Raw genomic sequence first — 16,194 nt, forward strand, 5'->3', positions numbered from 1 at the left:
TATTTTGTACTCAATCTAGTATTTTCTAAATTAAAAAGTTCCCTTTTCTATGGTGGCAATACTGTATACCATATACCTATTTATATAACATATCTAAAAAAACATTGGGTGTTACAAAAAACTGAACGAATCCGCAGTAAATTTTGTCAATCCAAAAGTTGTACTCAAATTACTGAAGCCATTGAATTATGAGATGTTTTGTGCTTAAATTTTGGAATAACGCTAATGAAGAATGCCTTTACGTATAATAAATACGATTCCCTCACTAGAATGGGGTGTATAGAAATGACATCTTTGAACTTTTTAAAATCCCTGCGTATTCTCGATACGTTAATTAATATACATATTATTATAAATATTGTAATATTATGAGCACCCTAAAGAATGACACCATTATTCATAACTGCCTTAGAAGATGTAAATTGTATATATTTAGGATGTTTCGATACATCACATGGTGCGGACGGAGGTGTTAGCTGAACGGCTTGCAAAATATGCGACTCGCGACGCAGAAATGCTTTTTTTCTACTATGATAATGAAATTATATGATTACATTTATTTGTTTGTATATTGTAGAATGTTAATCGAGTAATACATTCTCCCATACGATTACGCCATTTTATTCACTCCTCTATCCTTCAAGAACTGTAGCGTCTAGAAATGCCAGGGAAAAGGATAATGTCTTCTTCCTGGCCACACCCCAGCTTATTGTCCTTGTAGACTGCTGGGGTCAGCTCTCCTCGTCCTCAGGTTATAGGTCCTTCTGTCCTGGACAACGTCACCCAGGCCATACCTTCGAATCATGTTATATTTCTGCATCACCCATGAATTCCTCGGTCATCTTCTAGAGAACTTTCGAGGAAGATCCATTTCTATTGCCTGGTTAACTACATGTTCGGGTTCTCTGCGTCCTATATCGCTCACTCCTTTCAAGAACGTCATAAATCAAAAAGCTTGATTTTTCAGGAGAACATTTTTAAAGTTTGAAAATATAATACAATGTATTAAAAATAAATAACAAGCCACTTATTGAACTTTTTACTGTGCAACAGATCTTTTTAGGTAAAACCTGAAGGTTTTTTCTCCATTTGGAAAATATTTAGTATATTTAAAAAAAATAATTAAACAATACTTTTTCTTCAAAATACAAAAACAACATTTTCTGCCCTGTAGCGTGTAAATATTAAGTTAAAAATATGCCGCTTTTGCTGGGATATACATTTTGTACATTTTCTGGGGATTCCAAAAACATGCACAACTAAAAATTGACGATTTTTGATTTATGACGTTCTTGAAAGGAGTGAGCGATATGCCCATACCATCTCAATTGTCTTTCCTCTACCTTCCTTTCAATGTCTGTTACGCCTAGGCTTCCACGAATACGTGAACTCTTTATCTTTTACGCCAGGGAAGAGGATAATATTTGGGAATGAGTCATGAGATATAAGGGTTAATCCACCACATATAGAAGAATAGAACTAACAGTCCATGTATGACTGTATACCAAGGTAAGGAACGAAGGAATTAGAAATAATGTGCAAATTAGACAGAGATAATTTGGCCATGTGGAGAGAATGGCTCAATCAGTATCTATCGGAGAGAAGGAGGACAATGAGTGCAAAACATATAGGACTAGAATCAAGTACTGCATGCCAGGGTCAGGAAAAAAACCAGAAGGCATGTGCAACTTAGATGAGCATAATTAAAAAGATTAAGAAAGGGTCTAAATTGTTTGGCCATGTGGAGAGAATGGTTTGAGCAGTAAATATGGGAGAGTAGGACCGTGAGTCTATTAAGCATGTAAGATTAGAAGCTAAAGGTGGAGACTGACCGGAGCATTTTGTCGATACATAATGTAACATCGCTCGCGGCGAGCATCCGAAACTATGGATGGAGCGCTCGGCTCGCTGTACTGACTGCCTGAATGCTCGCATCGTAACGTGTTACGTTACGACCAAATGTGGAGGTCAGTCTCCACCTTTAGAGTGTATTCCAAGGTTAGGAATGTGTAGTTGAGACAGATATAATGGACCATTATCAGACGGGAGGAATATCTAATTTAATATACTCAACCTGTAAAGGATTGTATTAGACTTGTTTTTTGTTTATAACAGCTGATATAATCAATTTTTGTTCATCATTTTATTACGACTCCTGGCCCGGCCGCTTTCAGGTATTTGACATACTTGATTGTGCCAAGTTTTCCTCGATCTTCCTCTGCTTCTTTTTCTAAATACTTTCGCCTCATAAATTTGTTTAGCTGTTCTTTCCTCACTCATACGTTCCACATGTCCAAACCATCTCATCACGCCTTTAACTTTATCAATAACGCTTATCTTAGCCTTGCATTATTTCATCTTTCGGACATCTATCAAACATCGTTTTGCCACACATTCGTCTGAGGAATCGCATTTCGACTGCATTCAGTTTGCTCTCGGTTGTCTCTTGAACAATCATAATCGTCTGAAGAAATAAGTCTCATGTGCACAAATTATAAGTAAGAACAAAAGACATGTAAATGTCATGGGTTTACAATTACTAAATCTTTAAAGTAAAAATATATTATTTGCAAACATCGTTTATTAAAAAATAGCCTTTTCAAAACGAACGCCTCGAAACCTCGAATTTGGAATATTTTCCGATGAAAAAAAACGTTTGCGAACATAGTAAGCTCCGAATTCGGAAAATGCTACAAGGCGATAATGGTGCATTATTGAACACACAGTTTGACAGCAGGTTAGTTTCTTTATCTGTGAAATTGATAAGAGCGCAGGTGAGATTTGATACAAAAATATTTGCGTTTGACGCTTACGCGAAATGTCATTTCATTACTTTAGTAAGCTTTTAAACGTTATACAAATCAAATTTCTTTCTTACTACATGATGCACAGGCTAGGTCTCGATGATTTGAAATATTTTGCGTCTAACCAAAAAGTTAGTTCATTAGTTTGCTTAGATTTTGTAGTCTGAGCAGATGGTTTATACTTTTTATACGATTCTGAATATTGTTTTCCAGTTGGTATCCATTTGTGTCATACTGTTTTGACATTTGTCGTAAAATCACATTAGAACTTGGAATAACAAAATATATTATTTTTTAAATATACTTAATGTCTCGGATACTTTATTTGATTATATTAAACTGTTGTTTCGATAGTTAAGTTTACCAACTAAATGAATTACATGAGTAAAAGGATTTTATTTTTCTACTAAGTGTAAATTTAGAGTTTATTTTTTGGCAGTTTAAAAACGTTTCAAGATCACCATATTTTATAAAAGGTAAGTAAAAATATACTTTGATTCGTGGGATTTAACTCAATACAGTGGAACCTCTCATAACAGGTTCCAGCATCTTACTCCTTAAGCGAAACAGTTTTTTCCCATACAAATCAATGTAAAATAGGATAATGTGTTCCAGGCCGAAAGAAAACTCATTTTTTATATATTTTTTTAAAACGTTAATTCAAATTAATTACTTTTAAATTTTTAAAGGGTGTAAAAACTTGGAATATAATTTACATTTGAAAAAAATGTTAATAAAAATATGAATTTTTGACAAATAATTAATCCGTTTTAACTAGAAAACTGTTTTAAGACATTTGTTTTAGCCGACGCTTCAAAATTTGGCGAAAATGTGTCACAGCATTATCATTGAATAAATTTGTAACACGAATAGCCACCTCCTTATTAGGGTGATGCTTCTTAATGTACGATGCAACAGTTTCATATGCTTTTGTCATTTTTCTTATTGTGCTAGAAGATTGTTGCTCTGCTACTTCCTCCTCCAATAATAAACTCTTCTCTATAAATGTATTGCTGTGAAACACCTTGTATAATGTATTGCTGTGAGGTATCTCTACATGAGAGAGTACGGCTATTATCCTCGGCTCTACCCGACCCAGTTTCTCCAGGGTATGCTCGGCTACAACAGTCTAGAGACTAGAAGGAATGTGTATTTCACCACGCATTTTTATCCAGGTATTAGAGGTGCTTGTTATGAGAGGTTCCACTGTATATGTAACTGTGAACATTTTATCAGTCACAATTGCATTTGCTTTTGTTTTTAAGGTTATAATCAATTGCACATATTGAACATCGAACACCACTGTAGAATATATGGTAAGAGGACATATAGCTCACTCCTTTCAACAATGTCATAATATAAAAAAACTTGATTTTTCAGGAGATCGTTTTTAAAGTTCAAGAATATAATAAAATGTATTAAAAATGAAAAACAAAGCCACTTATTGAACTTTTTACTGTGCAACAGATCTTTTTAGGTAAAACCTGAAGGTTTTTTCTCCATTTGAAAAATATTTAGTATATATAAAAAATAATTCAATTAAATCTTTTTATTTTTAATTAATGTTTCACTTAGTAAATACCACTATTTCATAAAATCTACTGCGACACGTGTTTCGATGCATTCCGCATCATTTTCAAACACCGCATATTAAGAAATAGTGGTATTTACTAAGTAAAACATTAATTAAAAATGGATAGATTTTACCACAAAGTGACTGCCGAATCATTCAATGAAATTAATTCTTTTTAGGTAAAACCTGAAGGTTTTTTCTCCATTTAAAAAATATTAAGTATATTTAAAAAAATAATTCTTCAAAATGAAAAAACAACACTTTCTGCCCTGTAGCGGGTAAATATTAAGTTAAAAATATGCCGCTTTTGCTGGGATATAGTACATTTTCTGGGCATTCCGAAAACATGCACAACTGAAAATTGTCAATTTTTGATATATGACGTTCTTGAAAGGAGCGAGCGAGCTGTCGTCAAGAAAAGGCGATTCAGTTGGCTTGGCCGTGCACTCCGCATGCCTCCCGAGAGCCGCCATCAAGCTTGCCTCTTTTACAAGGCATCAGGTTCCCGACCACTGCTGACAACTCCTCGGCAGTTCTGATCAGATCTTCTGACTTGGGAGGATGCAAGCCTGGAGACAGTTTGTGGACTCCATATGCTCCTCTTAGGGAGCGGATATGGTTCAATAATAAAAGTGATAAATTTAAAAAATAATTAACATTTTTAAAAATTTTTATTTATTCGGGAATTGTACAGCTTACATATAAAAAAAAATTATAAAATAAACAATAGTTACATCAACAATAATAAACATAACATTACATTAACAAAAAATAGTTACGTTAAAAAAAAAGCCAATTAAACAACTCCACATTTATGTTATAAAACTATTAAAAAACATTCAGAGATTAAAAAAAAAGGGTATGATATAAAATAATAGATTTAGTAGGAAGGAGAAGGATATTCCACAAAGTTAATGCCAAATCCATAAATAATATGTTACCAGATAGGATGGGAGGTCCCGAGAAGCCGTTCTCCTGCCTGGAGTCCGGGTGCGGAGCCTCCTTCACCAACGAGGACCGCCTGTCGGTGCACGCCCGGAAGCACGACATGGTGCTGCAACTCGGAGCCAAGGGAGGAGCATACGTCGGTAAGCAATGGTCTATACTCAACTGAATACATCATATCGACGGCCCCTACGTAAAGTACTCTATCTGCAAATCTGTTACTTTACAGGAGAGAGCTTAGAACATTTTTTCAACGTATTCTTTTTTATTATAATAATTAATAATAAAACCCTTATCCGCACCCCAATGGTGCATAGGGCACTGTGTCTTATAAACGCAGTGTTATCATGATCGTTTTACACATGAAGGAAAGGTGATCAGCCCTCCGCTTCAGGTACCAGTCCATGGTAATATTGAATAAATATTACAGTGAAAAAATCACTTATATTTATTTTTACCCCCCTTGGGAATCGAACCCGGGACCTCCAGAACGGTAGCCGAGCGTGCTGACCATTACACTACGGAGGCGGTCTTTTTTATTAATTAACGGTTTTATCTGAAATTCTAAACTAGTATTATTCATTAAAAAATAATATAAAATAATAAATTAAATCGTTTTAAACTTTATGCTTTGTCAAAATTAAGTCGTTAGCGTTTTAGGAGTTCAGTTCATTTTGAAAATTCGATGTAGATAGCGTCTTATACGCCTGAAAACTAGGGTAATTTATTTTATATATTTTATTTGTTTCTTTATATTTGTAGATAACGGTCAGTTGATAACTTACACCAAATATCTCAAAATTGACAAAAATGTAGTTAGAGCACTTTACGTAGGGCACGTCGATATGGTCTATATTAGGGATGGCGAACCTTTTTGATCCTGAGTGTCAAAATTTTTTTTTTCAATATATTAATATGTTGCGTGCCACATGGCATGGAAATAAAAATGTGTCAATTGTTTGTAAACCCTTAGATTTTTAACCATTTCTGTGGCCACAATGTAGAAATGAAATGAAGTTTTTTTCATATATATATATATTTTTTTGACATCTCGTCAAAGATGAAGAAGAATATGGGAGTTTCTGCTTGATAAAAAGCTTCTTATCATCTCACCAATAGATGTCTCTAGTGAAGTTCTAGTGATTCAAGAACAAGGTTTTTAAATTGGTTCATATATATATGTATAGAAGTTCCAAGAATTTGAGTAGTGTGGTTGTCAATAATGGGTAGAATTGGTGAATGTTACACGTGTGTAAAGCGATCATTTAAACCAGCCTATGACGGTCGTCAGCCCTGTAAATTCCCAGACTTACATATTCTTCTTCATCTTTGATGAGAAGTCAAAAAATAATATCTTATAACAGTGTTTATTCAATCATGCAAAGTTTTTCATGTTCAAATATTCTTTTTATTATTATTAATAGCTCCCAACTCACGCCCGAGTATATTGGCTTCAACATATCGCTCACTCCTTTCAAGAACATCATAAATCAAAAATCGATAATTTTCAGTTGTGCATGTTTTCGGAATGCCCAGAAAATGTACTATATCCCAGCAAAAGAGGCATATTTTTAACTTAATATTTACCCGCTACAGGGCAGAAAGTGTTATATTTGCATTTTGAAGAAAAGATATTGAAGGCTTCATCTTTGATGAGGTGCCAAAAAATAATATGAACAATTTCAATTCTCTTTTGTAAATAATTTCATTTGTTATTTCAGCTGATCAGACTCCGACTCCCACGAGATTCATCAGGAACTGCGAGGAGGTGGGCCTCTTCCAAGATCTTCAAAATGTCAACCCGTTTGATGAGACGTTTAAGCGTGCTATAGAAGTCAGGTATGTGTCCTGTCAATTGCTTTGGTGACCTTTTTTTGAAAGAACTTGCAACAAGTTTTTTTATTTCATTTTTATTTCTCTTCTCTGTCTTACTCCTCATTACTGAGGGACCTTTGTGGAAGCAATGCCTCTTCTCCAGTTATCCCTTGCCTGCGCTGCACGTAGCGCTCCAGCCACCGAGGTGCCTGCTGCTGCCTTAACTCCATCGGTCCATCGTGTGGGCATCTTCCTCTCCCTCTCTTCCCCTCCAGGCTACCCATCACAACCAGGCCATCACAACCAGGCCATCCTCATTGCCATTTTTATTTACAATAAGCTTAATAATTTGCAGTCATTTTGAGCGTGTCCAAATACTTCACAAATTAACTGGTCAAATTATAAGCAAAAAATACAAATAAATGATAAGGATATTTTCTATCGTTTCTCATGTATGTGATTATAATACAGGATTCGGACCTCACATACAAATGAAAGAGTTTCTGCTCAATAAAAAGCTTCTTTCATCTCGCCATATATGGCTCTAGTGAAATTCTACTGAATTCAAGCACTACAATTAGAATTTGGACAATATATATAGAAGTTTTGTGGCTTGACTCTGGCCAGTGTGTGTACCCGACAGATTCTCCAGTTCTTTGGACACGTTGCGCGTGGTGATGAAGATAGCCTGGAACGACTGGTTGTGATCGGTAGCCTGGAGGGAAAGAGAGGGAGAGGAAGATTCCCCACGCGATGGACCGATCAAATTAAGGCAGCAGCAGGCACCTCGGTGGTTGGAGCGCTACGTGCAGCGCAGTCAAGGGATAGCTGGAGAAGAGTCGTTGCTTCTGCAAGGGTCACAACCCTCAGCAATGAGGAATAAGATGGAGAAGAAGAATATAGAAGTTCCAAGAATTTGAGTTGTATGGTTGTAATCATGGTTAGAATTGGTGAATATTAAACGTGTGTAAAGTGATCACTTAAACCAGCCTATGATGGTCGTAAGCCCCGTAAATGCCCAAACTTCCATATTCTTCATGTTGAGATGTCAAAAAATAATACAATAATTTGCATTATGCAGTTATTGTATATGCGCCCTTGAGGTAGTATTTTACAAAAATGACGCTATGTAAGTTATCCAAATTTATTATTATTATAATGCATAATTTTTTACAGGGCTGACGCTAATCACCTGACGCTTGACGGAAACCTGATGGGGGCGTCTGACGATACTCTGCACACACCGCACATCTTCCCTCACATGCCCGATGATAACGTTTCGGGGCTCTACAGCGGGAACTCCGACAGAGCCAACATAACCGTCAGCAGATTGTCCAGCGATGAAGGATGTAACCAACTAACCGTGGTCAAATGCATGTCCTCCAGCGTTGAGGACAACCTGTCCGCAGTCGGCCTCCTCGAAGCGGCAAAAGACGAAAAACACTTCAGAAAAACGAGCGTTCTCGTTGAAAGAAAAGTAAAAAAAAAGTCGGATAGTTCTACCTCGAAATCGAAACTAGTCCGACAGAATTCCATCGATCTTTCCGATGATTTGAATAATCCAAACGCAAACCAGTTTGAAAAAGACGAAATTGTTTTAAAAGATAGAACGATGCGCATTCCTGTTATATCTATTTCTGAAATACCTAAAGGTGACGCGATTTCTCTGGATTGTAAAAGCGGAGATCGGAATCCGAATCAAGCGGTCGCTGCCGATCAGAGAGGAGTCTCAAACGACGCAATCAAAAGAGACGGCAAGTTCTTAGATATCAAGAGCTGTTTGAAAAACACGTATTCCAAATTGATCAGTCAGAAATCGATAGACATGGCTTTGGTTCATTTCACAAACGAGGCCCAGTCTAAGTTGATGGATCTGAATAACATCTCTATAGAGGATTTGCCGGATTCGACATCTGTTATCAAAGACGGAGATAAGAGTCGGCAAAACGATCCGACATTATCGGAAAGTTCGCCCGCCATCAATCGGCGTAGAAGATTGTTTCTATCGCGCAGTAAATCTTCTAAATCCGCTTCTATCGACGTTGAAAAGCTAATCGAGTCGAACGCGGCGAAAGACCTCGAAGATGGCGTCGTGCCCGCATTCCAACCGATTGGCGGAAGCATCACGTCTGACGATAAAGACTCGGGATACGAGCTCATGCTGAAGTGGCCCAATGGTAAAAAAGTCTATCTGAAAGAAGTGCACAGAGACTCGAACCGACCGACCGAAAAAACGGTTGATAATAGTGAGCCGTTCGTCAGGCAATCCGTTCTGAGTCAGAAACCTCGCGATGAACCAGTCGCGAGTAAACCGAACGTAAAACAGAAGATAAAAGACATGATCAATAGTAATTCTCACGACCAGCAAATCGACGCCGGTGCAAATGTGGTTTTGAATCCGTTCACGATACTGCCTGAAAATTATATTATAACGCCGATCGATCCTCAGATCGTGGTGCCGACAGTTTTGACAAACAACGTCCAATTTCTTTCTGTCATCTCCCAGCCGACGGTGCCCGCCCAGGCGATTCTGTTGCCGAAGAAACTGAACAATCCCCGGAGTGAGAACAACTCCCAGCCTGTGATCAGGACCATATCTGTTGGGAATGTCTACGGAGGGGAGGAGGTGTTGAAGACTTGTGCCAACACCGATAATCCGCCTTTGCTGATCAAGCCCTGCGACGGGTTTGCCGTAAATTCGATCCAAAACTCTAAAAAGAGGAGCGACAGTTCTAGACCGAATGCCGCAGCCAAAAAGAAAAAAATCGACGCAAGCAGCGATCCTGTAGATGTCAAAAAACAGATGATTCTGGAAAGGAATAGATTTGCCGTTTCGAGATATAGGTATGATTTTTATTTGTTGTTTCGGCATTCACTTTGTGGTAAGACACAATGAAAAAAAAACCTATCCAACAAAATTATTGTTTACAAAATTTCAAGTCCCAAACATAGAAACCATTTATAAAAAAACCACAATTTTTTAAATACTAAAAGGTGACAAATATTTGAATTTAAAAAAAAATTATCTTAGAGATTCTTAAATGATTTTTCAACTCCAAAATGCAATACTAAGCAATTTCAACAAAACTTCAAATATTTGGGAATTAAACATTTCAATAAACTCCCTCTTAAAAACAGGCCGCAAGGCCTATAATAAGAAGAAGAAGAATAAACTTCCTAAAGAAATTATAAAAATAGAAGATATAAAAATTCTTAAGAAAAAAATTAATCCCATTACATATAAATCTTAAAAAAATAAAAAAAGACTATTACACCATTAATTATATAAAACATTAAACCTTGAGTGTAAGTCCCTCTCCAAGCACAAGAGCTCAGTCTCTTGTTTGGAGAGGCACAGCGAATCTAGAACTAAAAGTTTGCCATATCGCTCACTCCTTTCAAGAACGCCATAAATTAAAATACTTGATTTTTCAGGAGAACGTTTTTAAAGTTTAAAAATATAATACAATGTATTAAAAATAAATATCATGCCACTTATTGAACTTTTTACTGTGCAACAGATCTTTTGAGGTAAAACCTGAAGGTTTTTTCTCCATTTGAAAAATATTTAGTATATTTAAAAAAATAATTAAACAATACATTTTCTTGAACATGCACATCTGAAAATTGACGATTTTTGATTTATGACGTTCTTGAAAGGAGTGAGCGATATATATAAATGTTTAGAAAATGTATTATATTGTACTTAATAATGTAACTATATTAAATAAAAAATTAAAAAAATTGTAAAAGAAAAAACTTGTTTTTTACCACTTAAGTTTATTTTATTATATGTTTACATTTAGACCTGAAGATGGGAACAAAGCTTCCGAAACAAGTCGTTATAATAAAATAAACTCAAGTCTTGTAGACTCTAAATGATTTTTTGCTTACATCTTTTGCAGGCAAAAGAAACATACAAAATTCCGCACCATGCAGGAGACCGTGAAGAAGGTCGAGAAGATGAATCAGGAACTTATGGAGAAGTTAGAAGTGGCCATGAAAGAAATAAAAGGGCTCCGGCACACACTATCTCTCCATGCAAATTGCAAGCTAAATAAGCCTGATTCTGGTATGTTTTCAACAGTCCACACTCTATCTGGTATCCCTCCTCAGGGCTTTGTGTCTTTGAGAAGATGAATCATTTATTTATTAAAACTTCATGTACAGAAAATAAATAAGTACATTGGCAGGCTTATTGCTAAAAAGCAATATCTTCCGACCAACCAAAAACAGACTAGTGATATATATCAAAACTTTGATACCATATATTGCTCACTCCTTTCAACGACGTCATTTTTCAAAAATCATCAATTTTCAGTTATGCATGTTTTCGGAATGACCAGAAAATGTGCTATATCCCAGCAAAAACAGTATATTTTAAACTTAATATTTACCCGCTACAGGGCAGAAAGTGTTGTTTTTGCATTTTGAAAAAAAGGTATTGTTAAATTATTTTTTTAAATAAACTTAATATTTTTCGAATGGAGAAAAAACCTTCAGGTTTTACATATATATATATATATATATATATATATATATATATATATATATATATATATATATATATATATATATATATATATATATATATATATATATGTAATAAAATAACTAGGTACCTACCTATACATTTTATTAAGTACTTACAAAAAGTACCTACATAAAACAGTTCTACCACCAGATGCCGCATGCGTCGCTCAGAATTAAACAAAAGACTTCCGATAATATTATTAACTGTCAGAATCAGATAGATAGATAGATAGATATAAAAATTATTATAAAGATTAATTAAGAATAAACTTTTATTGTCGTTTCTTTAATTACAAAGCAACACATTGTTTATTTTATTATTATACACCCACTTTACATATTATTTACACTTAATTTTCAAAAGGAAAATATTACCACGTTATAAAACGACAATTTTGTTAATTGGAAATGGATTATGAAACATTAGATGTATTAAAACAATTACTACAATATGTTCGGAGTGAGAGAGAAAAATTAGAAGATGATCAAAGAAAACGATTAGAAGATAATCAAAGAAGACGTGGAAATCTAAGAACTAGTGATAAAATTAAAGATAAAAGTCCATGTAAGATTTGTGAAAATTTAAATAAGGGAACTCGATATCACTCTGAAGCAAGGTGCTGGTTTAAAACAAAGGAGGATGATAAGATTAATAATAAAAATGAAGATTTACAAATTACACAGAAAAAGTGCTTGAAGAATGAAAATAAAAATAAAGTAGAAAAAAATACTACAAAATATAAAACAAAATATACTCCAGGAAAGAAGAAATTAGAAGTAGATTGTCTAAGCAGGAATCCAGTATTAAAATCGAATGAAAATGCAGATGCACAATTAAAAGTTGTAAATTTGGTTAAATTAGAAGATAATTTAAAAGATCAGAATAAAAATAAAGACATACAAAAAACACAGAAACAGTGCTTGAAAAATGAAAATAAAAATAAAGTAGAAAAAACTTCTACGAAAGATAAAATAAAATATACTCCAGGAAAGAAGAATTTAGAAGTAGATTGTCTAAGCAGGAATCCAGTTTTAGAATCGAATGAAAATGCAGATGAACAATTAAAAGTTGTACATTTGGTTATATTAGAAGATACTTTAAGAGATCTGAATAAAAATGAAGGAATTCAAAAGAAAAAAACAAATGGATTGAAAAAAACTGTGTCTACTTTAAAAGGGTCAAGAAGAAAAAAAAAATACAAAAAAAGAAAGAAAAAAAAGAACGGAAAAAAGAAAAAAAAAAGAAAGAAAAAAAAAAACAAGAAAGAAAAAAAAGAAAGAAAAAAAGAAGGAAAAAAGAAAGAAAGAAAAAAAAAAACTTTATCATATCACTAAACTTATACCAGTCCCTTCACTACAAGAAGATGATCCGGAGGACGAGTGAAAATTTTACTATGAATTTTCTTCCCCAAGGGGGGAGATGTAATAAAATAACTAGGTACCTACCTATACATTTTATTAAGTACTTACAAAAAGTACCTACATAAAACAGTTCTACCACCAGATGCCGCATGCGTCGCTCAGAATTAAACAAAAGACTTCCGATAATATTATTAACTGTCAGAATCAGATAGATAGATAGATAGATATAAAAATTATTATAAAGATTAATTAAGAATAAACTTTTATTGTCGTTTCTTTAATTACAAAGCAACACATTGTTTATTTTATTATTATACACCCACTTTACATATATATATATATATATATATATATATATATATATATATATATATATATATATATATATATATATATATATATATATATATATATATATATATATATATATATATATATACATATATATATATATATATATATTTACTCCAACTAATCACCACGGTACACCAGTGTGCAGCGGCACACATGCGGCGAAACAGCAATCTAATGTATTAATTTTTTGTCGTAGGAGGTGTGCCATTTTCGCCAGCGAGTCAACAGAGTGTCATCTTTACAAACAACATTAGCGGAAACATTCACTACACACCAAACCCTGGTGCAGGCGTTCCAAAGCTACAAATTATATCCAATGTCGCCAACCCACAAATTTTATCCAATGTCGCCAATCCACAAATTGTATCCAATGTGGCCAAACCAGAAAACAACACCGCACAGAAAAATAGTAAAAACGTCAACAAAATTCAAACTGCCTTGAATAATTTCAATAATAAAATGATCATAGACCACTGTTCCCACAGCCTTAAAAAGACTCAAAATATTCAGTACATTTCTGGTACAAAAGTCGATTGCAACGTATCAAATATGATACAAAATTCGAAAGATAACGCCTCTAAAAGTTATTTGAATAATTTAGTAGACGACGCGATGAAAGATAGTGATATTCAAAGCAATAATGATAGTTCGATAAGCGTTATTGATACGAACGCGACGAATTCCGCCGATGCTTACAATAATATGAATAAATTCAACTTAGAAAATGTTAATATCAATGCGGCTGGTAAAAGCTGGCGACAGTGGTGTAACGACTAACGGTTCTGGAACACTTGATAATGAGGAAGACGAAAAAGCACAATATGGAACAAATATTTATTTTTGATTTATTTATTGTAACTGCAGACAGTTGATAGAGTTCCATATTAAATTGTGGGGTAATACACAATATAATGTACAGAAAATAAATAACTACATTGGCTGGCTTATTGCTAAAAAGCAATATTTTCCAACCAACCGAAAACAGACCAGTGATATTGATCAAAACGTTTGATACCATACATAGCTGTTTGCAATCAGAGGGTAGATAGTACTTGAACATTAAAAAAAAACATAAATTACAAATCGATGATAATAAAGAAGGCAAGGGAAGAAGGGAGTTTAGGGAAGGAGGTAGAGGGAGGAGTTTTGATGGACAGTCAGGATTGTAACGATAGATAGTCTGTCTCAGATGTTTCTTAAAATATATGTATTTTCTGGAGATTTTATCTGGTTTTAACAATATTTTGCCAGAAATAGGTTACATAGTATGAGTTATTTCTTTACTAGCTTTCAGTTATTTATTTATTTATTTTAAAATAATTTAACATAAATATAAATATACATATATAAATATGTATATACATATTTTTTACTGTTTTTTTCCATGACAAATAAGTCATTGGGCGATTGTCCACTACCGGGAATTTGACCGTCCGACAGTCCGGTTTTGAAAAATGAAAGCGACTACGACAGTTTAGCGTGATCGAATTTACGCGCAACGTATTTACGCACCGATCAAGGGCACCGATCCGAAAAAATATGGACAAAAGCACAAGCCAATCCAAGCCAATCGTCGTTTTAAAACGCTAACTGAAGTCCCGGGACGGTAACATTCCGTGTAGTGGTCAAACGCCCATTATAATTTATTTACTTATTTTTTTTATTCATTTAATATATTTACATTTTTATTTATAACATAATACATTTGAATCATTTATACATATGGAAAACTTTTATATTTCGATTCGCTGTGCCTCTCCATAAAAGATACTGTCCTCTTGTGCTTGGAGAAGGACTTACACTTGTGGTTTAATGTTATATAATAAAAGATATAATAGTCTTTTTTTTGTATATTTTTTCAAGATTTAAATGTATAGAGCTTTAATTTTTTTCTTAAGTATTTTTATATCATCTATTTTTTTTATTTCTTTAGGGAGTTTATTGAAATGTTTGATTGCCAAATATTTGAAGTTTTGCTGAAATTGCTCAGCGTTGCATTTTGGAGTAGAAAAATCGTTTGAGAATCTCGATGATAAATTTTTTGTTAAATTTAAATAATTGTCACCCTTTAGTATTTGAAAAATTGCGGCTTTTTTATAAATGGATTCTATATTTGGGACTTGAAATTTTTAAAATAATAATTTTGTTGGATATATGTTTTTTTTTTTAAAAATAACTTTAATTATGGTTTTCTGTACTATTTTCACAGAGTTCAGTATGTTGTATGAGCCTTTTCCATTTCTAAGCAAATAATTCTGTGATATAGTAAACTTGCTTGAAACAATTTGTTTTGTTTTATTTTTTTAAACATTGATATTTGACATTATTTTGAATGAAGTATTTCCGGTAATATGAAAATTGATCAAATGGACAGGGAAAGTGATGATATGTGGAAAAATAAGTTTGACATCAGTTGATGTCGTGGTTAACGCTTTTGTCTACCATGCTGAGTGTCCCGGGTTCGACTCCCAGGGGAGTCAAAATATGTATCAGTGATTATTCAATTCAATATTTATTTAATAATACCCTGGACTGGTCCCTGAAGCGCAGGAGTGATCATCTTGCCTTCATCTGTTAACGATCAAGATAAGATGTGCAACGTTGGGTGGGGATAAGGAAATGAAGAAGAAGAAGGATGTCAATAATGGATAGAATGGTGAATGTTACACACTTGTAAAGGGATCACTTAACCAGCCTATGACAGATCGTAAGCCTTTCATATTATTTATCGTCTATGTTGAGGTAATTTCTGAATCTGAAGCACTGGACTGATCATTTCCCCTTTGTGTAAAATAACGTTTTCTTTAC

The 16,194-nt window shown here is 34.0% G+C and overlaps 1 protein-coding gene across 1 annotated transcript; it reads left to right on the forward strand.

Annotated features, from left to right (window-relative positions):
• Nucleotides 1–3,032: 3,032 nt before the first annotated feature.
• Nucleotides 3,033–14,313, forward strand: Atf-2 (Activating transcription factor-2). Its single transcript, XM_088268460.1, has 6 exons — nt 3,033–3,280; nt 5,322–5,465; nt 7,044–7,161; nt 8,314–9,981; nt 11,043–11,209; nt 13,583–14,313. Exons 2-6 carry the CDS (start codon nt 5,327–5,329, stop codon nt 14,161–14,163), a joined length of 2,673 nt encoding a protein of 890 aa, XP_088124586.1. The 5' UTR covers nt 3,033–3,280; nt 5,322–5,326; the 3' UTR covers nt 14,164–14,313.
• The last annotated feature ends 1,881 nt before the right edge of the window (nt 14,314–16,194 follow it).

Source organism: Brachycentrus maculatus, unplaced genomic scaffold, assembly GCF_059751285.1.
Source record: "Brachycentrus maculatus isolate JH-2025_06_01 unplaced genomic scaffold, ASM5975128v1 h1tg000324l, whole genome shotgun sequence".
Taxonomy (NCBI): domain Eukaryota; kingdom Metazoa; phylum Arthropoda; class Insecta; order Trichoptera; family Brachycentridae; genus Brachycentrus; species Brachycentrus maculatus.